Raw genomic sequence first — 26,396 nt, 5'->3', positions numbered from 1 at the left:
GCTTTACATTATCAAACATACAGTCATTACATTTTATCAAATGCCATTAAAATCAATACACGTCAGATTTTTTGTTCAGTGTTCATTGCTTATGTTTCAAAAGCAAGTCTAAACAGGGGTTTATAGTCTGATTTAAAGGAACTCGGTGTATCAGCTGTTAATTTTCTGGAATTTGTTCCAGATTTATGGTGTATAGAAGCTGAATGCTGCTTCTTGTTTGGTTCTGGGATGCAGAGCTAGAAGACCTGAGAGTCTGGAAGGTTGATGCAGCAGCAGATCTTCAATGTAATTTAATCCAAAGCCGTTCAGTGATTTATAAACTAACAGTATTTTACAGTCTATTCTCTGAGCTACAGGGAGCCAGTGTAGGGACTTTAGAACCGGGTTTATGTGCTCCATCTTCCTGGTTTTAGTCAGCGCGCCAGCAGCAGTATTCTGGATCAGCTGCAGTTAAGATTTTTTAGGCAGACCTGCTAGGACACTGTTTGACACACTGTAACTCTTAGGTGCTGACAAAACCTTTTAAACATTAAAAATAGATGAGGGCTTCATCCTCCTTTATAAACCGTTCCTCAGTTCCAGAAGGGTGAAAATACAGCTTTCAAAAATCCACCCATGAAAACCTAAGTTCATCAGCCATCTTTGCCAATATTCTTGAATTGCTCAACAAGCCCTGGAAAAACCTTGAGAACATCAAACTCAGCAATGTCAGTTTTTCTAGAAAATTTAAGGGATTAATATCATCCCCCCCACCCCACACAGCAAATTGTTGACTTTTCAAACTCAAATTTCCTTGTTTCTTGAACATTTCTGAGATTAAATCTCAAAATGTGCTTTGGCATAAATGTACTCCCCTCCTCTTTTCTACCCTAATGCAAGTCAGATTTCAACACCCAGATTCAGATCGTAACATTTTTGTTACAAAAACCATTAAAACTCCATGATAGCGGAGGAAGCGGAGGTAAAATAACGAGTCAGTCAATAGACGGTAACTTTTTATTACATATTTAGAAAACCAGCTTGTGAGGGAAAACGCCATTAGTCAGGGCGAAGGTGGAGCGCAGGTATCCTTTCAGCTGAGGCTCCTTCTTGATGAGGGGCAGCAGCTGAGCATCGACCGCCTTCTGGTCCTCCTTCCTCTGCTCCGTCAGCTGGTACTTCTGCAGATTACGCATCGGGTTAACGAGGACGCCCGGAACACTACGGCGCCACGGAAGCAGTTAGAGTCCAACTTACCTCCTTCTCTGTATCGAAGATCTCCCCCTCCTGGTGACGGGGTTTCCTCAGCCTCTTCTTCTTGAAGTAAGTGTCGTTGAGGGTTTTGGGGATCTTCATCCCAGAGATGTCGATCTTGGTGGTGGTGGCGATGACGAATTTCTGGTGAGCCCTTCGCAGGGGGACTCTGTTCAAGGCAAGAGGGCCTGAAAAAAGACAAAAAAAACGTTGGGATAAAACAAGGTCTGTACGCTTTTCTCATGGTAAAACTCAAGCAGTTTTTAAACCAAGGTTGAAGGGCGTTTATAGATAAATACATCCTTTGAGGAAATGCACTAACTCATTCAAAAGCTCGTAAACTTTTACAACGGTAAGATTTGAGAATTTATCAACCATTTTTCAGGATTAGTTTTTAAACTTTTCCAGCACCAAACTTCGGGGGAAAAAAAACTAATAAATGCAGTTTCAATTTAAATTATAAGATCTATTTTATTACTGTTATTAATGTCTTGTATTCTACAGGAGCAAAATGTCTCACACACCTAATACATGAAAGATAAGTCAATTTAATTCAACTACACTTTCCTGAGTAATTAGGAATAAATGTTAATTACAAATTGTGTTTTAATTGCTTCAATAAAAACACATTTTAAATGCTTAATTTTATTAAACACCAATCAAATTAGGCATTTAACTTTCCTACTCAAATTAAATGCTCAAATAGAAAATGTTTAATAAAATCTCAAATGTTTTTGCTAAGTTTTCTGACATTTAGCAAATAGAAATAATTTTAGTGATTTTAACTGACAAAAAAAGAAAAGTTTAGTCTTATTTAACTTTAGACAGTGAGATAAGAAAAATGTCTAATTTTTTATGCATAAAAGTAACTGGTTTCAACTGTAAATAACATCTTACAAATTTAGGCTTTTAATCAAAAGTTTGATTGCATTTTATTACAAAACTGCAGTTTGTACAGAAATCAGACATTTTCCAGACCTTGAAAACATCTAAATGAAATTCAAGGATTTCAAACACTCCTGCAAACCCTGGCAAATAAAAGAAAACCAGGTTTTCCAGCTGGGTAATAACTGCTTATGCAATCTGCAGCCTTACCGGTGACAAGCAGGAGGCCACTGGAGAGCTGCTTCAGGAACACCACGCGCTGAAAAACAATCATTTCAGTATTAATCTTAAGCGCTGCAGGCTCTCTGCTCCAGAACAACGCACCGCGTGCTACAAATATTTCTCCCAGGACGTCCAATCTGTTCATCTGCAGCGCTGCAGGAGGAAAACTACCATGGCATCCGGATGGCTGCAGAGCTACACAGTACTGGACTCAAACATTTGATGCATCCAAAATGTTTTTTTGTTTTTAGGTCAGCTGCCTTCTCAAAGTGTGTGTGGGTTCGCTGCTCGCTGCCATAACTTAGCCATACAGCAGGTGAGTGGGAGAGAATCCTGTGTGTTGCGCTGACGGTGTGAGATTAAGAGTTTGATCAAATGTGCAACTAAACCCCCAAAATGTTCTAGAGTAAAAACATTTGATGCACTCGGGATGCGTTTCTGTTTTTAGTGCTCTCACTGTTTACTGATATACGCAAAACGTAACACTCAGAATGATTGTGCAACATTAATGGCAAAGCTAATATTTCTGCGAAAACTAGTTTCTAATAACGCTTCATAAGGCTGGGCAATAAATTGATTAATCAAATGTGTATATTTTGAAGATTTAATTTTCGGTTTCCAAAGTTCAGACTGATGTCAGCAGAGCCGCCACGCTGGACAGTTTATTTGGACTTTGAATTCAGGTCACAACAAAATATATGAGTCAGACAAAGATTTGTTTCTTTTTTTAAAAAGCAAGAATGAGGTCAATTTTTTACAAAAATATGATAGTAGTAATCTAAAAGTAAAATAATATGACAATAAAGTCCAAATAATACGAGAGTGAAGTAGTAATTTTATGAGAAACAACAAACAAAAATTAATTATCCAAACTTTTTCTCATTAAAATGACGTTCTTGTAACTTTCAGACATTCTTCAGGTAATTTTCTTCTTTGGTCTTCTAATATTAACACTATATTCTCGAATTTAAACAATTCTTGCAGTAAACTATACTATGTGTGCATTTTTGTTTTTTGAAAATAAAGGGAGAAAAACTAGAAAACTGATTAAAATTGGAAACCAGATTTGTCTGGGGAAAAAAAAAATATATATATATATATATATATATATATTTTTTAATCCATATCGCCCAGCCCTATTTATGTAAATTTTCATTCAATTACATCATAAAATTTTTTTAAATTTTCCCACTTTTGTTCTCAAATGCAAGCATGAAAAAACATCAAAACCAAAGATAATGCTTAAGTTTATTTTTTTAGAAGTTGCACATAAAATGCTAAAAAAAAAAGTAGCCTTTAAAATAATCTTTTACACCCATGAAACAAAATAGCCTCTTTTTATGTGGATCTCATAAAAAGACATGACTTTTTGTTATTATCCTTAATATTTGACCTTTGTAAGTCAATTTCTCCAGTCTTTTACGGTCTTTTCTTTACAACAAATATCCATTTCCTGATCTGTAATCGTTCAAACAAGCGATTACCTTTCCGCGGTGGCGCCCGGTCAGCAGGATGAGGACGGTTCCAGGTGTGATGGAGGCGCGCAGCTTCCTCTTGTGTTGGCTGAAGGGTTTCTTCCCATGGCTCCTCAGTTTACGGGGAACGTCCTCTGTGGGATAGTAGCGGGGCTGCAGGAGGAAAACATATCCATGTTATAGACTAGAGTACCAGCAAACGTCTTCATACTGAAATAGAAACTTGAAAATGCAAAAACGGTTAAACCCAGTAGGTTTAGAAGTTGTAACAAAAAAATTAGATGGCAAAAGTTCTTCAGTGCTTCCAATGGAGTTTCCTTTGAACAATAAAAGCAGCGCTGCCCCTCCCCTACCTGTTGCTGTGCGGTGTCTCGCAGAAGTTTCCTAACATTTCTCTCACAAGAGAGGCCAATTTTGTTGTTCAAAAATATTTAAAACTCACAGTAAATATCGAAACTTAAGTAGTACTTCTGGGACTTTTACTCTTCTTATGTGGCACAGAGTTTTAAGCTACTAGCAGATTGTCTCAATTTAAGCCGAATAAATATTTCAACTCCCTAACCAGCTAGTGTTCCTCTAATTGAGAGGTTTCCAAACTTTAAAATAATGTGAATCTTAAAAAATGTCACAACAGCAAATCAAGCCCAATCAACAGCTGATTTATTTACCAATATGTTGCTTCTATTTAAGTCCTGCTTTTATCACCTTTTTCACCATTTATACAATGCATATACTTTCTTATTGCTATTTTTGGTATTTAGGTTATTTTATCAGGAGGAACTCGTGACCAGATACTCGTTTATTTGGGGACTACTGCTGCAATGCAAAACGTTACAACACAGTAAAATAGTCTGGTTGTAAGAATACTCTGGAGTAAATCTGTTCATCCTATAGATTCCTTTCTAAGTTTATTAAAGAAAAACCTAAGTGTTCTGTCTTGAATTAAAAAAAATTATATTCTATTTACGTCTGCAAGTATTTATGTAAATGTAAAATTTTTGTCCAACAGCTTATAAACTTGAAAACATTTCCCCCCCCATCACTCACCATCTTGCGCAGCTTTACAACACGGGTGCCTCCATTCTTGTCTCCTCCGACAGTCTTCACAACTGTGGCCTTGGGTTTTTCTTTGATCTTTTTCTCAATCTAAAACAAAAGTAAGTTGGGATTAAACTGCGACGTCTCATCATGTGCATTCAGACTGTTTTTATATCGACCGGTCCTCACCTTGGTCTCAGTGGTCTTGGACTTCCTCTTGTACATTGCCCGGCGGGCGTACATAGCAGAACGGGAGTAGCGGCCGATGCCTCGGGCCAGAACCGGGTTACGGCTCCCGTGCTTCTTCTTGGCAGACTTCTTCTTGTCTCCTTCTGCCATCTGATACAAATATCAGACAGGGAAGTGTTTATTATAATCAACTATTTAGCAGGCACATTTAAACAGCTGACCAAATCTTATGCATTAAATTCTGTTAAAACACATGAATTAGTATTGCAGCACTGTTTAAGCCATAACATCAGTAACTAAACTAGCTTAGAGCTTTCAAACCTTAGTTCAACAAGAGCTAAGTAGCACCAATCATTAAAACGTAAACCTAAAATCTAACTGCATCTGAACCAGCAACACAATGAGCAGCACTAACAAAAATAATACATTTATAGTGTTTTCATGGACGGAGGCGATACCAAATGCAAACCAGCGGCATGACATGTAGCATGACTACACGTTAGCAGCACAGTAGCAGAGCCACCTTGTTAGCTGCTTATTTACATGTGAATTTAAGGCTGTTGATTAAAGCAAACCAACATAACATCTTGTTATTAAGTTGTTACGAAATCTACCGGAGAATGGCAGGAGACGCATTTTAAAGCAAGCGGCTCGACTGGCTTTGTAGACTTCATTCAGGTTAGCCGGCGGCCTAGCAGCATCGTTGAACTAAAACGTTCCTAAATACAGCGACATGATGGACAAATCAAGGAAATAATGGTGTCGATCGTATAATCTAAGTATACTGTTACAGCGGATGACATTACGGGGTTGCAGTTTTTATTCTGTAACACAGATGAAAACAGATTTTTATTCCCACAGTTACAGGAAGGCAAGGTTGTCTTACCTTAGCTATGAAAAAAAGACCGACATCCGGGGATGTTACGTTTATAAGGACGCTGCCTCATTACGTTGACGTCGCTACGTCGTGCTTCGTTGATATGATGGTCTTTGTAGTTCAAATAGGGAATTTTTTACGGTTGTTTTTTTGTGTGTTAATTTTAACTGTTGCGTTATAGCTACTTTTAATAAAGCATTAACTGCATAATTTACAGATATACTTAAATATTTTTTTATTATGATTTTTATTTTAACTTGTAAGAAAACATATTTTCTAACCGATCTTCTTTATAATTGTAAACATCACATTCACAAAGAACCTCCGGTTTCTATTTGAGGTATGAGTAAACCCTTAAAACACAAAACATTGTAAATAATTTTATTATTTATTCACTTTGTTTTGAGAACATTGAGATAATTTCTATTCAATTTAATTCAAAGATTAAATAGTACTTAATATGCTACAAAACCATTAGTGCACCCAAATGGCTAGCACAGGACGGCAGCTCATCAACATTTTTGGCTAAATTTATCTCATGGTTTTCTTGATCAATGTATTAATCGATAAAGCTAAATTTAAATTTCAAATGCACATTTTTGAAAATAAAACCAGGGGTAAAAGTAGGCGGGGACGGTAGTAGTGCGTACCAGGGGTGAAAGTAGTTTTAAATTCTTGGGGGTACTATGACAAAAAAAATAAATATATATATATATATATATATATATATGACTATGACTCAATGCCACACACTTGGATCATTGAATGCTTAGAGATGTACAACATCAATAGGACTCTAGGAGCGTTCATTGCAAACTCGATGGGGCTGTGGAAAACCACCCTTGAAGCCAACTGCAAACCACTTGCACAAGTGTCCATCAAATGTGGCATATACCAAGGAGATGCTCTGTCCCCACTGCTGTTCTGCATAGGCCTGAACCCTCTCAGCCAAATCATCAACAAGACTAGCTACGGATACCGACTCAAGAATGGGGCCACGATCAGTCACTTCCTCTACATGGATGACATCAAGCTGTACGCCAAGAGCCAGCGAGACATCGACTCACTGATCCACACCACCAGGATCTACAGCACTGACTTTGGGATGTCATTCGGACTAGAGAAGTGTGGTCGGATGGTTACAAAGAGAGGGAAGGTCGCCCACACAGAAGGGGCTCTCACTCCCAGAAGGAACAATAGCAGACATAGAGCACAGCTACAAGTACCTGGGAATACCACAAGCAAATGGCAACCTCGATGAGGTCACAAGGAAAGGAGCCACAGCCAAATACCTCCAACGAATAAGGCAAGTCCTGAGAAGCCAGCTCAATAGCAAGAACAAGATCCGTGCAATAAACAGCTATGCCTTACCAGTAATCAGATACCCTGCCGGAATAATTAGCTGGCCAATGGAAGAGTTGAAGGCCACGGATGTTAAGACTAGGAAGCTACTAACCATGCATGGAGGGTTCCACCCCAAATCCAGCACCCTGAGACTGTACACGAGCTGTAAGGAAGGAGGCAGAGGACTAGTGAGTGTGAGAGCCACTGTCCAGGATGAAACCTTCAAGATCCATAAATACATCAAGGACAAAGCCTCAACGGACGATGTGCTCAGCGAATGTCTCAGGCAATGGGGAACAGAAGACAAGGTGCTGGAAGTACCATCATGGGAGGACAAGCCCCTACATGGGATGTACCACCGACAAATAACTGAAGTGGCTGATGTCAGAAAAACCTACCAATGGCTGGAGAAAGCTGGACTCAAGGATAGCACAGAGGCTCTCGTCCTGGCCGCCCAGGAACAGGCCCTAAACACCAGAGCAATAGAGGCTCAGATCTACCACACCAGACAAGACCCAAGGTGTAGGTTGTGCAAGGAGGCCCCTGAGACAGTCCAGCACATAATAGCAGGGTGCAAGATGCTGGCAGGGAAAGCATACATGGAACGACATAACCAAGTGGCGGGCATAGTGTACAGGAACATCTGTGCAGAATATGGAGTGGAAGCCCCGAGATCAAAGTGGGGAACACCCCCAAAAGTGGTGGAGAATGACCGAGCTAAGATCCTGTGGGACTTCCAGATCCAGACAGACAAGATGGTAATGGCGAACCAACCGGACATTGTGGTGGTGGATAAAGAACAGAGGAAAGCCGTTGTGGTGGATGTAGCAATACCAAGTGACTACAACATCAGGAAAAAGGAGCATGAGAAATTGGAGAAATACCAGGGCCTCAGGGAGGAACAGGAAAAGACCTGGAAGGTGAAGACCACAGTGGTGCCTGTGGTCATCGGGGCCCTCGGGGCAGTCACCCCCAAACTGGAGCAGTGGCTAAAACAGATCCCAGGAACAACATCAGACATCTCAGTCCAGAAATGTGCAGTTCTAGGCACAGCCAAGATACTGCGCAGAACCCTCAAGCTCCCAGGCCTCTGGTAGAGGACCCGAGCTCAGAGGATGAAACAGACCACCCGCGGAGGGTGAGAAGGGAATTTTATATATATATATATATATATATATATATATATATATATATATATATATATATATATATATATATATATATATATATATATATATATATATATATATATATATATATATATATATATATAAACATGGGTGCAGCCATGATGTACTGCGTACCCCTGCTAAATCTTTTAGGGGTACGCAGTACCCTGCCGTACCCCCTTACCTTCACTCCTGATTATAAGTGGACCCATGTGCACCCGGTGAGAGACATAGTTAATTTAAAAATATTTAATGGAATAACGAATAATCAAACTTACAACCATAAAAATAAAAATTAAAAAAATCCAGGGAACAAAATAAATGCAAAACAAAGACAAATTGGAGACACAGGAAGATCTCACAAGGAAACCAGGAAGAAATGAGAAAAGTGACTAGACGAACTGGCAACTAGTGACTAACAATGAGGTGCTTAAATACTGGAAGTTGTGAGCTTCAGAAAAGACCTGGGGTGGATGATCCATCGATCCATTTTCTTACACCATTGTCCCAGTGGGGTCAGGAGAGGTGCTGGTGCCTATCTCTAGCAGAAGGCGGGGTAAACCCTGGACAGGTCGCCAGCAACACAGAGGCAGGACAAAACAACCATGCACGCACACATCCATACCTAAGGATGGGTACAGAAATCAATTAACCCAATAGTCATGCTTTTGGACTTTGGGAGGAAGCCGGAGTACCCGGAGAAAACCTATGCATGCATTGGGAGAATATGTGAACTCCATGCTGGGAATTAAAGCCAGGACCTTCTTGCTGCAAGGTAACAGTGCTACCAAGTGCAACACTGTGCAGGACCTGGGCTGATGAGCAGGTGTGAGTGGAGGGAGTTGAAGCAGACTGTGAAGGGATCGAGAAAGTGGGAAAGAAAAGGGGGGAGATTACACAAGGGGAAACAACCAAAATACAAAATAAAAGTAAGGAGACTAAAGGAACCTAATAAAACTAGAACAAAGGAAAATAACTAGAAACAAGAAATAAACATAATTAGAATCACCAATGAAGAACAGATGTGGAAAACAAGGCAGAATTAAATGGAAACAACTAAGGAACACCAAAAGAATCTGAGGAGGATGCCGGTGAACAACAGCCTTGGAGGACGCTGGCAACAGAGCATGTACCTTGGTGGGTGTTGGCGACAGAGTGGGAACCTTGGGGATGCTGGGGATGTGTCAAGTCCTGACCGACCTCCTGAGCATTGTAGCAGGTTCTGTCGACCTCCCAGCCAATCTCCTGAGCCTGGCTTGGAGGTCAATGGGACCTACGACACTAACAGTGGAGCAAGTACCTGCCGGCGGCAGAACAGGAACCGGGAGGCCAATGGGACCCACGACGAGGCTCCAGAGGCCGACAGGACACGCAATGAAACTCTGGAGGTCGCCCGAGAGACCAAAGGGACTCGGCACAAAGCCCTGGAGGTCAGCCGGGAGGCCTAAAGGACTCCACACAAAGCCCTTGGAGGTCAGCCTGGAGACCAGCGGGACTTGCTATGAAGCCCTGGAGATCGGCCGAGAGACCAAAGGGACTCAGCACAAAGCCCTGGAGATCGGCCAGGTGCAAGCTCTTCTGCCAACATCTTTCAAACGATTAGCTCTTCCCCCATCAGCCCCCAAGTGTCAAGCTCCCAGTACCTCAGGTTGTTTTGCACATTTTCAGAAATGTATTTGTGAAGCCTCTGACCACACGTCTGAATACTCCTACTCTTGCTGACTGGTCTGAAACCGACTGGCTGTCTTCGTCGGTTTCCTCTTCAGATAGCTGCTCCTCCTCTAAAACCCTCAGTCTTTCGTTCATTTGTTCTACTTCAAGCTGCAACATTTTGTTTTCCTGAACGTAGGCGGTGCTTGTCAGCTGCAGGGCAATGCGATTCAGCTTCAGGTCTTTGTTTTGCTTCTCCAAGATGGTGTTTATCTGGGTGCGGATGTCGTTTTCCTCCTGCAGGGAGGTGTAACCCTCCTCCAGTTCAGTTTTTGTTTGCTCCAAGACAGTGTTGTTCTGCTCCAAGACGGTGTTGTTCTGCTCCAGGACGGTGTTGTTCTGCTCCAGGACGGTGCTTTTCTGCACCAGGGTGGTGCTTTTCTGCACCAGGGTGGTGCTTTTCTGCTCCAAGGCTGTGTTTATCTGCTCCAAGGCAGTGTTTATTTGCTCCAAGACGGTAATTTTCTGCTCTAGAGTGGTGCTTTTCAGCTTCAGGGCAGTGTTCTCCTGCTCCAGGCCAGTGTTCACCTGCTCCAAGATGGTGTTCTCCTGCTCCAGGGCAGCGTTTATCAGCTTTAAGGTGGAGTTATCCTGCTCGAGAGAGGTGCTTTCCAGTTTCAGCTTTAGGGCGGCGTTCTGTTCCAGGGTGGTCTTTTCCTTCTCTAGGAATGCCATTTTCTGCTCCAGGGTGGTTTTATCCTGCTCCAGAGCGGTGCTTTTCTTCTTCAGGGTAGCATTCTCATACTGCAGGGTGCTGTTTTTCTCCTCCCAGATGGTTTTTTTCTCCTCCAGGATTTTCCATTTATGGTCCAGGCTGGTGTTCTTCATCTCCAGGTTGGCGTTTATCAGTTCATAGGCAGCATTCTCCTGCTTCAAAATGGTGTTGTACTGCTCGACTGTGGTATTTCTATGCTTCAGAGTGGTGTTTTCCAGTTTCAGGGCGGTGTTCTCCTTCTCCAGGGTCTTGTTTTTCTTCTCCAAGATGGTGTTTTTCTTCTCCAAATCTGGGTTTTTCTTCTCCAGGGCAATGTTCTCCTGCTCCAGGGTGGTGCTTTTCTGCTCCAAGGTGGTATTTTCCTTCTCTAGGAATGTCTTTTTCTTCTCCAGGGAGGTGTTTTTCTGATCCAGGACAGTGCATTTCTCCCCCAAGGTGGTGATCTCCTGCTCCATGACACTGCTCATCAACTGGAAGGAGATTATTTCCTTCTCCAGGACAGTGGTTTTCTGCTCTAGAGTGTTTTTTTCCTTCTCCAGCGCTGTGTTTTTCTGCTCCAAAGCAACGTTTTTCTTCTCCAGGGTGATGCCATCTTCCTTTAAAGTTTGGTTTTCTTTGAAAATATTTTCAAAATCCTCGTCTTTTTTTCTAATCAGCTCGTCTTTTTCAAGTACTGCTTTTTCTAAATTAATGACTTGAGTCTTCAGCTCCTCGTTGGCTTTGAAAAGAGTCTGTCTCTCTGTAGACATCATTTTCACTTCTTTCAAGAGTTCTTGGAGCTTCTGTGTTTCTACAGCTAAAGTCTGCTGTGTTTCCTCATATTGCAAATCAGAAGATGATGCCTGATTGCTCTGACTCATTGTTAATAGTCTTTCTCTAGATATATCCAAAAACTGCTCAATAATCGTTTTTTACACACGTTTGCACTAACTCTCGTTAGAAGACAATCCTTCTACTTGCTCTCCCACTTATGCGATGGCTATGACCCTTTGTGATGTCATAAATTCTCTTTGTGACATCAATTTGCATGATGTCACAAACTGGATGTCACTACCTCAGCAGAACAACTAGAAAACTACTGAAGTTTGTATTAAAACAAACTTTACAGCTGAATGTAGCTCGGCTTAGCTGATGGCCATTGTAGACAGTTCGACTGGCAGTGGTGGGAAGTAACGAAGTACAAGTACTTCGTTACTGTACTTAAGTAGAGTTTTCGTGTATCTGTACTTTACTTAAGTACAGATACTTAAGTAAAGTATCTGTACTTTACTTAAGTACAGATAATTAAGTATCTGTACTTAAGTAAAGTAAGTACTTTCTAGTGAAGTAGAAAGTAAAAGTACTTTCTACTTTTACTCCACTACATTTTACAGTAAGTATCTGTACTTTCTACTTCACTACATTTCTACAAAACTGTCGCGTTACTCGTTACATCCAAGTCGCGTTGCTCTTTTCTTCCGTTAAAATGTGAAGTTCAGGATCTTAAGGTGGCGCCGTAAAATCCAAGCAATAACGTGACTTAGTGTCTGTTGTCACCCATCGCCTCCACCTTTACTCGCACGCGGAGCTCCAGACATGCGCAGTGGTTTCCTCTGAGCGGGAGAAGCTCTGTCTAATCGTCAGTAATATAATAGCGCTGCATAAATCATACTATATGGCGACATGTAAAATCAGCAGCGCTTCGCTTTCACAGACGGTGAGGACTTCGTCCAACTTTTAGCGTCACTTGGAAGGAAAGCTTAAAGAAAGGTAAGATCTGTGGACGTGATGCTAGCAAAGCTAGCTGTACAGAGAGACATATGTTGCATCTGATGAAAAAAAGTTGTCACTCATGCCTGAATTATTGTGTGGAGGTGTTGACTGAGGTGTGGCATATATGGGACAACGCTGTGACCAAAGTCTGCAATATAGTGATATAACATTCAGGAACGATCCGATTCTTCTGGACGGATCTTTACTAAGTCCTAAGGACTGAAGCCTCACTTAGAGCCACCATTCTCACTGCGGTATATATATATATATATATATATATATATATATATATATATATATATATATATATATATATATATATATATATATATATATATATATATATATATATATATATATAAATTAGCATATTGTGATAAAGTTAATTATTTTCCATAATGTAATGATAAAAATTAAACTGTCATATTTTAGATTCATTGCACACCAACTGAAATATTTCAGGTCTTTTATGGTTTTATTACTGATGATTTTGGCATACAGCTCATGAAAACCCAAAATCCCCGTCTAAAAAAATTAGCATATTTCATCCGACCAATAAAAGAAAAGTGTTTTAATACCAAAAAAGTCAACCTTCAAATAATTATGTTCAGCACTCAATACTTGGTCAGGAATCCTTTTGCAGCCTTCAATGCGCCGTGGCATGGAGGCAATCAGCCTGTGGCACTGCAGAGGTGTTATGGAGGCCCAGGATGCTTCGATGGCAGCATTAAGCTCATCCAGAGTGTTGGGTCTTGCGTCTCTCAACTTTCTCTTCACAATATCCCACAGATTCTCTATGGGATTCAGGTCAGGAGATTTGGCAGGCCAACTGAGCACAGTAATACCATGGTCAGTAATACCAGAGGTTTTGGCTCTGTGAGCAGGTGCCAGGTCGTGCTGAAAAATGAAATCTTCATCTCCATAAAGCTTTTCAGCAGATGATACAGCACTCTGGGAACAGCCTATTCGTTCAGAAATTTCTTTCTGTATCTTACCCTCTTGCTTGAGGGTGTCAGTGATGCCTTCTGGACAGCAGTCAGGTCAGCAGTCTGACCCATGATTGCGGTTTTGAGTAATGAACCAGGCTGGGAGTTTTTAAAAGCCTCAGGAATCTTTTGCAGGTGTTTGAGTTACTTTGTTGATTCAGATGATGAGGTTAGCTGCTCGTTCAGAAAACCTTTTCATGACATGCAAATTTTTTGAGACAGGGATTTTAGGTTTTCATGAGCTGTATGCCAAAATGATCAGTATTAAAACAATGAAAGACCTGAAATATTTCAGTTGGTGTCCGATGAATCTAAAATATGTGACAGTTTAATTTTTATCATTACATTGTGGAAAATAATGAACTTTATCACAATATGCTAATTTTTTGAGAAGGACCTGTATGTGTGTATACATACACACACACACACACACACACATATATATATATATTACATTACGGCCGTTTGCTGTAAAAAATATATTAAAAAAAAAATCAATTTGTTTGTTGCACAGCCGCGAGTGCGCCCACTAATCAGCCGTGACTGATTAGTTTTTCAAGAACAATCTAAAACACGACTTAGTTAATAAATAGCTTTTTTCCCCATTTCATATTGCTTTAGAATGGTTTATAAATTAACAACTTATTTATAACTGGTTTATGTACTATTTACCACTCTTAAGGGGAGTTTTACTTTAGTTTCCTTGACGTGTCACATTTTGCACGATCTTTTTCTTTTTCAAGAGTATTGTGCCTTTGTAATTTTCTTCTGGTTATTATTTTCATCTATACTTCTCCTGGCTAATTCTCTGCAGTTATGTATGCACTTCTATGTGCTGTTATTCTCTGATACAAAGATTATGGGGAAAAAATCTGGTCTTCATTTTAGTTTGTGTGTTTATCAGTGCACAAAATAGAGCAAAAGAAGAGTTCTGGTTCTGTTTTAGTCCAGTAACTTTATTCTGGGTGAAATAATCCTATTTAGAAATTTACTAAAGCAGACCATGTCCAAGACATACAATCTGAAGATTTATACTTTAATATCGGAGCAAGACTTAGAGAAACTCCTGCTTATAGTATAGTATTGTTTTATAAATTGTGGAGTACATAGCGAACCAACACTGGGTTTTTTTTTTATTGTTGTTGCCCTTATCTTTTTGTCTTTCTTTTGGTTTTATTTGTATTTTTCTACTAATTCATGTAAAGCACTTTGAACTGCCATTTTGCTGAAAATGTGCTATATACAGTAAATAAAATTACTTTTACCTTTACCTACCTCATTGCTGTCAAAGCCGTCACAGGGGAATCCAAACAATTTGGATTAAGAAATAAAACTATCCTTTTCTCCATCAATATTTGAAATGCACGTTTACAACAAACGAGAAAGAAAATAAGTGATAGTAAAATGTACAAAACAGCTGTTCTTTTCTGCACAAGTTTATTTGGGATTCTATGACAGAGAAGTACAAAAATTTAGTCCCTTCAGCCGATAAAACACTAAACCCAGAAATGGAAAATATGGAGAGCATTTAAAGGCAAACACTTTATTGCAATACCGAGCTACACATGTTAGCATGCCTCAGGATCAAATCCCTGTCTTTAGGCACAAATGGGCTCCTAAACCCATAGAAGCAGTTTACAGTCATTTGTATACTTTCACAGATCTCTTAAGGCAAACTCAAACATATGCTGCAAAAATCTATTTTCAGAGAATGAGAAAAAAGTTAAATTAGATGTTGTTCTTCATCATTAAGCATGCCTTTGACTGTGCACCAACTACATTTGATCTCATGCGAGTGGAGAGTGTTTCTGTTTGGCATTTATTTCACAGGAATCCTTTAGCGCCTTCTTCGTCTGTTAGCACTTTTCCAGGACGATGGCGATGCCCTGACCGCCGCCGATACAAGCAGAGCCGACGGCGTACTTTCCTCCTCTTCGCCTGTTCGAAACAAAGCTTGTTGTGAGAAACAATTTTGTCTTTTTTTAAGGCTACAGGTAATGATTTGTCTACCTGAGCTCGTGCACCAGGTGAGCAGTGATGCGCGCTCCAGAGGCACCGAGAGGATGACCGATGGCGATAGCCCCGCCGTTGACATTCGATTTTTCTGGGTCAAGCCCAAGAGCTTTGGCAACGGAAAGATACTGAGGAGCAAAAGCTTCGTTCACCTGAACGGAGGAACAGAAACAAACAAGAAGTTCATCAAAGCAGCAACGGCAGAATTACTCTTTAAACTTCTTCATGTAGAAGCAGCAACATTTATTCACTCTCTTAGTAAACGTGTAAAAAATAAATAAATACATGAACCATTCAGTGCAGTGGCATAATTTCACACTAAACAAATTGGAAAAAATGAAAAATAATAACGGTAACTAGATCCAATAATTTGATTTTACAGCTTTTATCTAAAACCACATGACTGATGAATAAAACTATCAGGTCATTTCAGATGTTTATTTACATCCTAAATACTCTAAGTAATCACTGTGTATAAAGTTAAAGGATAAAGTCAAAATGGCGTCTTTATTCTTTGTGACAAACCTCAACAAGATCCATGTCCTTGACAGACAGGCCGGCCTTTTTAAGAGCTTCTGAGATGGCCGGGACCGGACCTAAAGTGAAACCACATAATTCTGTTTAAAAACTGGAATCGATTCACCAATTATTTTTTATTAATGTAAGCTGATTTAAATCATATCCCTACTATCCCTCACCAATCCCCATAATGCTCGGGTCACAGCCGGACACGTGATAGGACACGATTCTGGCCAGAGGAGTGAGTTTGTGTTCCTTCAGGGCTTCCTCACTGGAGATCACCAGAGCAGCAGCTCCGTCAGAGACTCCCTGCAGACCAACAAGAGACTCAGCTTAGAGGCGACCTGCTTCATTGAGCGGGTTAGGATAGCTCTATGGACGATGCAAGACATGTTTGGTACTTTTTTATTTTGCACAAAATCATTCTTAGATCCTGAGATCTTAGTCTGCTCAGAATGAGATGTTTTAGAGACTCTTAAAATCAGAATAAGCTGCTGCTGGCCAAATCTCCAACTCAACGTTTACACTCACACTGGAAAATGGCTGCGGATATACAATTATACAACCATGCATCTTTGAAAAGCATTAGCAGAGCCTCCTGCACAACCAACAATAATGCAGCAAATGGTTTCTGGATGATGAGTCCAGAAACCATTTTTCCAGCAGCCATTGTACAGCGAATACAGCGGTAAAACCATCTGACCAAACGTCCTGGAGCTCAGTTTGGGTTGCTAGGTGACGAGCTGCGCCTCACTGGGGTTGCTAGGTAACAGCGCTGTATCCAATGAATGTCAGGAGTTTTTTGAAACTGCTAATTTTCCAGACACCAAAAAAACATTTAACTTAACGGCCTGGTGTTTTTTTAAGCACTTTGTTTATAGAAGCAGTTGAAACCCAAATAAAAGTATAAAACATGCAAAATGTGAATTTTGCAAAATAAGTCCCCTTTAAAACAGACGTTTATTGTTATGGGTCTGACAGTTACATACGATAAGACACGATTACGTGATGATGTTCCTGGATTATGGTGGTTCTCCATATTTTATTGAATATTTCTTATCTCAATCCTTAACTGTTTGGACGTTTTCTCTTCTCATCTTGGCCAGTCAATTTTTGAAGTCAAAGTAAAGTAAAGCCTCACCGGCTGAAGGTGTTAGACAAGTCAACAACAAAGCTTAACAAGACTTTTATTTAAATAAAAACACAAAACCAAGTAGGCCTTCTCAGTCTATATGTTAAATAAAATAGAGTGTCTCACTGAAGCGTTGGCGGCGGTGACGGTTCCTCCCTTCTTGAAGACAGTAGGCAGCTTGGCCATCTGCTCCAGCGTGGTCTGAGGCCGAGGGTGTTCGTCATGAGTCATGGGCGCTTTGCCCTTCTTCGCCTTCACCTCAACCGGAGCAATTTCAGCTGTGAAGTGACCCCCTTCATGAGCTGCAGGAGGAGAATTTACAGGTTAAATATTTAAAATATGCCCAACGTAAGACGTCATTACAGCTGGAAAAATACAGAAAAACAAATACAGCCCTATAAGGAAGGATGACATCTGCCTGCTCACCTGCCTTCCACCTCTGTTGTGTCTGGTACGCGTAGTTGTCACAGTCCTCTCGTGTTATCTGGTATTTCTCTGCCAGGTTTTCTGCAGTGATGCCCATCGGGGTCTTGATGTGGAGGTCAGTGAGACCCGCCCACAGAGTGTCCTCCAGCTGCCAGAGGGGAGCACAGAGCAGTGAACGGATTGTTTCTGCACATCAAAACAGCTGCTGGTGCTTTTATCAAGTTTATCTGCAAAGCTTTGAAAAAGATCTCAAAACAAATCAACATTTTATAGTAGAGAAATGAGGCTGCACAAATATTTGAGAACTATTCCAATCTTTAAATCAAATGATCCAGTGGAGGAAAAAAACAACAGTTAGGAAATGGATGAAAAACAAAATCACCAGAGGATCAATTATTGGAGCGGCCCCAATAAATAAATAGAAATCAAGCTTTTTTAATGTGTTCTGTACTTTGCTTCTATCATAAAGGTTTTAGGAACTTAACTATAATGTGAGACTTTCTGAAAAATTATCGCATAAAGTTTAGGCTGATTTCTACAGAAAACAAACTCTTACCAATTATTTTTGTTTTGGTTTCTAGTGCAATAGGACAAAACTAAACTTACAAAGTTTGTAATGTACACATGAAAAAAAAAAAACAATAACCTTGAGGTCAAACCCAAACTTTGTTCCGAAGCGGATGTTTCGGACGGCGTAAGGAGCTTGGCTCATACTCTCCGAACCGCCGCACAGAACCACCTCCGACTCCCTGAGACAAATCTCCTGCAAACACAAAATTACAAAACCGATTTTATTATGAAGCTACAAACAGAAGTCTAAGAAACTTTGGGTTAAACGTGTGGGAAATTTTTTAATTCTAAGAGTAAAAGATGTTTGTAGAGACAAACCCTCTGCCTTTTAAACAAACACATCCTTTGAGAAAATCCGTTAATTCGTTCAAAATTAAAACTTCAGATTGTTTAGTCCCATTCATAAACTTTTCACCTGGTAAAATTCAAACACTTTTCAGGAATTTTTAAGGTAAGTTTTCAGACTTTTTAGCGCTGTAATTCAGTTAAAAACAACACAAATTAACTAAAGAAATACTGTCTCAAGTCACTATTAAATAATATTTATTTTACTGTTATTAATAGTGTATAATGTAACAAATTTTTATGTTTTTCAATGTTAGTCACAAACACTTTCTACGACTGACTGGTCTGAGAACAAAACACGAATTTAACAACCCAAAAAAATTAATAATGTTTAATGTAAAAAATATCAGTTATTATTTCAGTTACATGGATAAATAATTATTAGGAATAATAAATATTAATTACTATGAAAAAATCCAAACAAATCTTGTTAATGTAAATTAAATTAAAATGAAATGTTTAAAATATACAAATAAAGTTACAAAAAATATCTACAAAATGTTATTGCTAAGCTTTCTAGCAAATAGAAATAATTTTGGTAATAGTAACAAATGTGAAACAAGAGAATTTTATTCTGATTTAACTTCCGACAAAGAGAAAAAATCTGTCTTCTTATTATCAGTAAATATCGCTTTCCAAATGTAGGCTTTTATTCAAACGTTAGATTGAATTTATTACCAAATTGTGCAGTTTGACTGTCAAACACTTAAGCATTTATACAGAAATCAAACATCAAAACAAAATTCAAGCTTTTCAAGGATTTCAAGCACCTGTATGAACGGTGAATGTAATTTAGAAAATAAGTGACGTAAAGGAGACAAACAGCCAAGTTGTTTTGCGTTAGAAGGAGAGTAAACAGGTCGATGTTTCGTTGTCGTTTCTTACATGAGCGCCGTTGATGATGGACTGGAAACCAGAGCCACACAGTCTGTTCACAGTGAGCGCAGGAGCTGGGATGGGAACGCCACACCTCAGGCCGACGTGACGAGCGATATACGGAGCATCAGCCGAACTCTGAGGAAACACACAACGTTACGTTATGAGAACACAAACCCCTCACGAGCGGCAGCCGACGTACCTGCATGACATTTCCCATGATGATGCTGTTTATGAGTTCTGGAGCGACGGCGCCGGCGGCGAGGGCCGCTTTGGCGGCGTGCTCCGCCAGATCTGTGGCGCTGTGATCCTTCAGCACCCCACCATACGTGCCGAACGGAGTGCGCTTGGCTGCTACGATGAAAACACCTAGAAAATAACAAAAGAAGAACCTTAGTACAGATGTCAACACAAAAACAATGCTTGATGTTAACATCAGGTCGATGGCTGGCGCTTTATTTATCTACTTAAATATTGGTTTTGTTTAACAAGACAAAACAACTCCCTGATGTTCTGGTTTTATTGGAATGTGTTTTGGAATTATGTTTAGCATAAATATTAGCTCAAAATGATCTTAGCATAAACCAATTTACAATCTAAAATAAAAAAACAGATAGAATTCTGCTATAACTTATAAAGTTCCCCATCCACCATGCATTTTCTTCATTTAGTCTTGCTACGTAATTATGACTTTAAATTATGTTATATTCGTTATTTGAATAACAGCAGAATTCACTTATAATGTAGGCGAGTATTTTTCCGTTTCTAGCTCATGAACCACTGTGAACAAACACAGACGTGTGATACGTGGCATCAAACACATGATGCCTTGACCTGGACTGGGCACTCTGTTTCCTTTGATAAACATTAAAATGACGAGTGACTCTCATCTGTGACGTTTGTTTGCCGTTTTGTAATGTAGAACATTATGTCTAAAAATACCCTCAAAGCCCAAAGCAAGGCCAAGTCCATTATTTATTTAGTCATTCAACATAGTTCAATATGTTTTATTAAAAATGTCAGAACCAAATCTGGTATGATTTTTGACTGGGACTATTAAAACAATACTTTAAAAAACCCAAATTAGCAAATATATCCATTAGATTAACATGGTTGTTTTGAGAAGTTAATTAAAAAGACACAGTAGGTCACAATTTGGTGAGAATACTAAAAGTAGATTTTCTTCTTCCAAAAAGTTGATATCATTTTTAAAAATGGAACTAGTTACATAGATCTATTTTTCCCTTTGTTGTATATTATTGTAGTATAGTAAAAACAAACAAACAAAAAAAACTAATCTACCTTTCAATCAAAGAAGGGAGATAAAGAAGTAGCTCAAACCACAAGTATGCATAATTTCTATTAGCCTAAGCATAAACAAACTAAGTTTCTCGAAATGTTATGTTGACTAAGGTTATAAAGCTTTTCTTTAAAAAATATAAAACTAGTAAATATTGTCATAACAAAGAAAACCCCGTGATACCACTCACCTTTAACCTACTTTAAATGACGTGGAGTTCATGCAAGGTTTTCAGCTGCACTTGCATGTAAACATTGACATAAAAAGCTCTACTTTACAAAGCTCCATTTTCATAATGTCCCTAATTAAAGCTATGCTCTAGTGCACAAAAAGCAGGAAAATGCGACATTTAAAACAGAGCTACATGGAGCACAAACAAACCTACGTCCGTTTTATTTTAGTCTAAATGCTGAACAGAAATATCAGTTTACCTCTGATGAGCGCCATGGTGTTGGTTCAACAATAATCAGTTTGATAGTTTAAACTTTTAAGCTGGATTTCTGTCTCTGTCTCCTGATCTGCCCACTGTGGGTATATAAAGAAGCGTCCACTGCGACCTTTACCCCAAATAATGCCGTCGCTTCATGTTTTACCCCCACTGCTAGATTCGGCAGAAGATTTACTTCTAAATTTTGCAAAAAAAATTTATTGATAACTAAAAATAACTATATAACTTGATTATTGTAATTAAATCTAAAAATATCTTCTAATTCATACATTTTATGTATTTTTTGCTATTTAAAAATGTTCGAAAATGCGGAAGTAAAATAGTAAACGCACTTTGCTTAATACGTCATCTCTCTGCGCCTTGTCCCTGCTGTGTTCTGTAAGGGGACACAAGCGAGGCGACATGTGAAGATTTTGTTTATGGTTCTTTTTGATATTGGCAGTGTAAATTGAAGCGGCATCCAGTGGAAACATGTCTTCGGCCGTTTCACGATTCATTGGCGGGGTTTTATCCCGACAGGCCGCCGCGTCACGGTAAGCATTTGTAGAAGAAGAATGATGTGATCCGTGTCTGTCCGAATAAAGAAGAATGGAAGTGAACCAGTACTGAACATATGCTGTCATGGTTTGGTCATGTCGTGCTTTCACATGTGCTGCGGTTTTCTTGTGTAATTTTTCAGCTTGCTTTTGGGAGAATGTAACCCTGCTGTGCAGAGTCCCTGTTTTTTTCCTGTGGCCACACTTAAGACATCTGCACCACTCAGGTATGATACAGTTACCACTAGTTGATTTAAAAAAGAAAAAAATGGGGGGGAAGGATTTGGAGGTTTTCACTTGATTTAAGCTAGATTCATTAAATTGTCTGAAATATATAACTCTCCATGTGAACAATGTAAATATTTCATTTCTTTATTTAACTTGTTAAAAATAAATAAATTTTTCTTTTTGCTGTGCTGCAAAAAATAAAGTCTTAAGTGTTTTTGTCTAGTTTTTAGTGCAAATATCTCAATACCATTGAAACAAGACAAAATGAACTTCTAAGTAACTTTTCAGCAAGATATATGAGCTCGGTTTAAGTCAATAATTCTTTAATACTAATTTTAAAAAGTACTAGTTCCACTGACAGATTATTTCACTTTTAGAAAAATACATGTTTTCTACTGGCAGATTATTTCACTTATATAAATACATGTTTTCTATAAGTGAAATAATCTGCTAGTGGAACTAGTACTTTTTTAAGGAATTAGTTACTTAAAACAAGCTCCTATATATTGCTGAAAATTTACTTGTAAGTTAATTTTGTCTTATGTCAAGTTTATGAAGATATTTGCTCTAGAAACTAGATAAAAATATTTGGTAAGATTTTGTGCTTTTGCAATGCAAACTGTATCTGTAGTTTTAGGTTCGTTAGCAGAACTATCAAATAAATTGTATGTCAAAATAAAGGGCATTGAAGGAACTTGAAGTGTGTCTACAAAGCTATGATAGCCTTAAAATATGTTGTATAAACACAAACAGTATTGTTTCAAACTACTTGGAAACTATGTAATCAAATCAGAAAAAATCTAATACCATTAAGATCCAGAGTCCATTTATTTGTTACACTTTTTTGTCCAAATTTCAAGTTGTACAGCAGCATCCTTGTTTCATTGAATGAAAAAACAAGAGGGCAAAATTTGTTTAAATCCATCATGTGATTCGTAATCATGGAGCAAGTTCTACTCAGTTAGATGCCTTAAAAATCCAGACATTTCACCTGTTCAACAATGAAATACTAGAGAATAATAAAACATAAATTTCTCCTATTTAAACATGCACATGTGGTGAAATAAGAATGCTCATGCAGAGGTGTGGTTTATGTTACATTAGAGCGGAGCCAAAGAAGAAGAAGAAGGTGGATCCACGGAGGGAGCAGATGATGAGGGAGAGACTGAAGAAGAAGCTGAAGAAGCTGGAGAGGGTTCCACCTGAACTCATCCCCATAGAGGACTTCATCACTCCCACTAAATGTTTGGATGAAACGAGGTACAGCTCAGTTCAAAGTTCCACATTTCTTGTTTTTTTCCTGCTAACCCTTTTTTAAGTTTTAAATTGTTTTTTAATTTATTTTATAAAAAAGAGAGCGCATTCCTCCAACGGTGTCATTTGAAGAAAGTGAGAGTCGCGCGCTTCTTCTGAAAGAGTGGAGTCGATACAAACAGGTTATTATTCATCTTTCACCATTTTATTCCTAAACCTCTAAAATGAAGATTACTTTTGACTTTCAAGAGCCTGTTTTTGCGTCTCGTTTCCGTCATATAAAGTTAGAGATGCGTATATTTACATTTGTCTCTGTATTTTCAGAAGCAGCACATGGCTGAAGTAGAGGCCATCGAACTCGCTCTGGAGGCTCAGAGGGAGGCGCTAGAGGAGCTGAAAATGGAGTCTGAGGAGCTTTACCGGGCGGCGCTGAAGCCAGATCCACTTCTGCTTCCTTTCACTCATGAAGGCCCTGCCTACACGCCTCCAATCCCCAATTATGACGCTCCGGATGGGAAGTATAATGACATTACTAAAGTGTACACACAATGAAAGTCTGTGGGCGGCGCTTCTTTCTTTTTTTACTGTGTGAACAGAATTGATTGGGCTGTGATGCTGCGTTTATCAGTCTGTAAAATCTGCCTTGATGGAAACTGACTAGAAGGCATTCTTGCTCATCACAATTACTGTCATCATAATTATTCATGAGTTGTTTTTTTTTATTCAAACCTCTACAACAATGTTGAAAATAAAAGCTTCTTTGTTTAATCAAAACACTGATTGTTTAATTTTTGTTAAATAAGAACACTGATATGTGTTGAATCTTTATGTAATGAGGGAAAAGGAGTGATTCTACACCACACAGCACAGCTAGTTTGGAGTGTAAATGACCTTTCAAAATATGCATCTCTACTATGATGGGTGAAGTTTGTTTTAAGTTTATGGGTATTTATTTTAAAATATTTTTTTCTTGGACTCCTTCCTGAAATACAGCAGGAAACAAAATTAGCAGTAGCTTAACATCGATAACAAAACTTGCATTATAGAAGCATTGAACACTAAACTGATTTCATTTTGCACGTTTTAATTCAAGTAACGCTTTAAAGTTTACTCTTAAATAAACAAAGCACAACAAAGCTCTTGCAGTTTAAATATGTTTTTCAATTATGGGTACTACATGAAGTTACATTTCAATTAGTCCCTCCTTTGAGTCCAAAGATCAATGAATCAGTTTAGAAATGGCCGGTTTCAGTCGATTGTCCATGAAGTGAACTATTACATATTGCATTGGTTCAGAGAGCGGCGGAAGATGGCTCTTCAGATCAGGAGTCTTGCAGGGTGTACTAGTCCAGAGGCCGGTGCCAGTCACCAGGAGGCGCCTGCCTCAGTTTCCACACTGGGGTGAAGTTTTTCTGCTCTTCCAATCGTCTCCTTTCACTTTTCTGTAATGCGTCCTACAACATAAAAAACAAAGGTACATCTTTATGAAACTAGAAAAGCCCAAATTTACGTCCTTTTCAGAATACGATTTCCTAGAGTTGCACCTTAGCTTCTGTGAGTTTGTGACTTTCCCATTCTCTGCAGTTATGGTAGTCCTCTTTCCACTGCTGGCAGGACGGGGCGGTGCCGTAGGTGTAGTAATGGTGAAAATTATTCCTGAAACCTTTGCAGTGCCTGAACTCACTCAAGTAATCTTCGCAGGCTCGATGTGGCTGCAGGAACACAGGTACAAATAAAGTAGTTAGCTTGGCTTGTTCTGGTAGTTGTGTGTTTAACAAGGAGCGCCAGAGGAGAGGAAAGTAAGAATAATATGGACGAGCTCAAATCCACAGAAAATTGAAAAAATACATCTTTTCAGATTTCTCAGCTTGTGTGTTAAATGGTGAAGTTCTCTTTTCTCGACCATGCATGTCACCATATTTTAGACAAGTTAAAGAAATCAAAACCTCTGTAGCGCTGCGTTTTGGACAGGTGAGACAAAGAGGTTTGATGATTTAAGCACATTTTCCTCATACCAAGCATGGTGGGGGAAGGATGATGCCCTGGGCCAACCATAAACTCTTGTTTATTTAACTATTGTGGAGTTAGTTTTGATGCCATCTGTTCAACTATTCAAAGTGTTCAAACTGGCCAAAGTCAGGTCATGCAACAGGATAATAATCCCAGAAACATCTGAAAATCTACAACAGAAAGACAAAAATTAACATTAAAAGGCTGAAGTATTGCAAGACCACAACCCAAGTACAGATTACTCTGGATCTGAATCCGATCTGATGGGATTGATCTGTCTTTAATGACTAATTCATATTATTACTCCTAAAGGGGGTTACATAAATTATTGAAACATAGTGAACTTATTTTTATTATGAATGTGCTGATATTTGCATTTATTTTATTGATGTCATTTCTCATTACTGTAGACAAGAATAACGTTAAGACCTATAATTAATTTTTTAGGCAAAACTGTGTCCAAAAAATGTATCTTGTACACAAATAATATACCACTACTTTCAAATTTGGATTGGCCATTTATTTCCTGAACGCATTCAAATTAAAACAGGGAAACGGCACCCAGTGGTGATTGTCATTGGAGCTACACGGCAGGTTTTGTTTTGTTTTTTCTTTTTAGAAACTATAACGTGTCTAATTTTTAAAAAAGAAATTCAAAATTGAATAAAACCAGGATAGGCTTCTTAATAAATGTATATTAAAAATCGTATCCCGACTATTCTTGATATTTCACACGGTTACTAGCGGTCAGGGTTACGGAGAATTTACTTAGCATCGAAAGCTAATAACCTTGTCAATTTATTCACCAAGGTTAAGCCTCAGATAAACCAATCAGCAAAACCGATGACTAAACAAATTAAACAAAAATACGTTATGAATAGCTCGATTATGAACACGTTTTAGGGATAATTTACCCTCCACGCTCTTTCTGCAAGCTGCTCCATAGTTAGCGTTTAATATTAGAAGTGTTTCCGGTTACATGCTTTTCAAAACAAAAGCACCACCGCAGTGTTCGCAGCTTTTGACTTTGAAAATACCAAACTCTTCCAGACGCTGGATCAGCTTGTTTAAGTTTTGGAATAATGTATGATCTACATTAAATAACCCAAATTTGAACCAGTTTTGCCGTTTTATTTTTTATATA

At 38.8% G+C, this 26,396-nt stretch overlaps 5 protein-coding genes across 6 annotated transcripts; 1 reads left to right on the top strand and 4 right to left on the bottom strand.

Moving 5' to 3' along the window:
- Positions 1-982: 982 nt before the first annotated feature.
- rpl6 (ribosomal protein L6) lies at positions 983-5,947 on the bottom strand. The gene is made up of 7 exons (XM_008418153.3): positions 5,929-5,947; positions 5,043-5,192; positions 4,863-4,961; positions 3,825-3,968; positions 2,329-2,377; positions 1,237-1,421; positions 983-1,160 (listed from the first exon to the last, which is right to left on the bottom strand). The coding sequence occupies exons 2-7, from the start codon at positions 5,190-5,192 to the stop codon at positions 1,008-1,010; spliced, it is 780 nt and encodes a 259-aa protein (XP_008416375.1). The 5' UTR covers positions 5,929-5,947; the 3' UTR covers positions 983-1,007.
- Positions 5,948-8,942: 2,995 nt separating this feature from the next.
- On the bottom strand, positions 8,943-12,078 carry LOC145552826 (uncharacterized). Of its 2 annotated transcripts, none has more exons than XM_081610783.1 (2): positions 9,566-12,078; positions 8,943-9,284 (listed from the first exon to the last, which is right to left on the bottom strand). In XM_081610783.1, exon 1 carries the CDS (start codon positions 11,715-11,717, stop codon positions 10,077-10,079), a length of 1,641 nt encoding a protein of 546 aa, XP_081466909.1. In that variant the 5' UTR covers positions 11,718-12,078; the 3' UTR covers positions 8,943-9,284; positions 9,566-10,076. The 2 variants fall into 2 exon arrangements, with proteins under 2 accessions (XP_081466909.1, XP_081466910.1); XM_081610784.1 differs by having other exon boundaries at positions 8,943-9,057.
- Positions 12,079-15,015: 2,937 nt separating this feature from the next.
- acaa2 (acetyl-CoA acyltransferase 2) lies at positions 15,016-21,358 on the bottom strand. The gene is made up of 10 exons (XM_008418154.3): positions 21,208-21,358; positions 19,679-19,845; positions 19,486-19,614; positions 18,332-18,448; positions 17,686-17,833; positions 17,386-17,561; positions 16,307-16,436; positions 16,134-16,204; positions 15,606-15,760; positions 15,016-15,533 (listed from the first exon to the last, which is right to left on the bottom strand). Exons 1-10 carry the CDS (start codon positions 21,221-21,223, stop codon positions 15,452-15,454), a joined length of 1,191 nt encoding a protein of 396 aa, XP_008416376.1. The 5' UTR covers positions 21,224-21,358; the 3' UTR covers positions 15,016-15,451.
- A 208-nt stretch (positions 21,359-21,566) lies between these two features.
- On the top strand, positions 21,567-24,016 carry mrpl40 (mitochondrial ribosomal protein L40). The gene is made up of 5 exons (XM_008418155.3): positions 21,567-21,757; positions 21,904-21,987; positions 23,093-23,248; positions 23,343-23,424; positions 23,567-24,016. Exons 1-5 carry the CDS (start codon positions 21,696-21,698, stop codon positions 23,792-23,794), a joined length of 612 nt encoding a protein of 203 aa, XP_008416377.1. The 5' UTR covers positions 21,567-21,695; the 3' UTR covers positions 23,795-24,016.
- Positions 24,017-24,309: 293 nt separating this feature from the next.
- On the bottom strand, positions 24,310-26,286 carry c9h22orf39 (chromosome 9 C22orf39 homolog). Its single transcript, XM_008418156.3, has 3 exons — positions 26,167-26,286; positions 24,787-24,954; positions 24,310-24,696 (listed from the first exon to the last, which is right to left on the bottom strand). The coding sequence occupies exons 1-3, from the start codon at positions 26,194-26,196 to the stop codon at positions 24,586-24,588; spliced, it is 309 nt and encodes a 102-aa protein (XP_008416378.1). The 5' UTR covers positions 26,197-26,286; the 3' UTR covers positions 24,310-24,585.
- Between the last annotated feature and the right edge of the window lie 110 nt (positions 26,287-26,396).

This window comes from Poecilia reticulata, chromosome 9 (genome assembly GCF_904066995.2).
Source record: "Poecilia reticulata chromosome 9, P_reticulata-male-v2, whole genome shotgun sequence".
Lineage (NCBI taxonomy): Eukaryota > Metazoa > Chordata > Actinopteri > Cyprinodontiformes > Poeciliidae > Poecilia > Poecilia reticulata.
The sequence above is the reverse complement of the archived record's forward strand: the minus strand, read 5'-3'. Positions and strand labels throughout refer to the sequence as shown.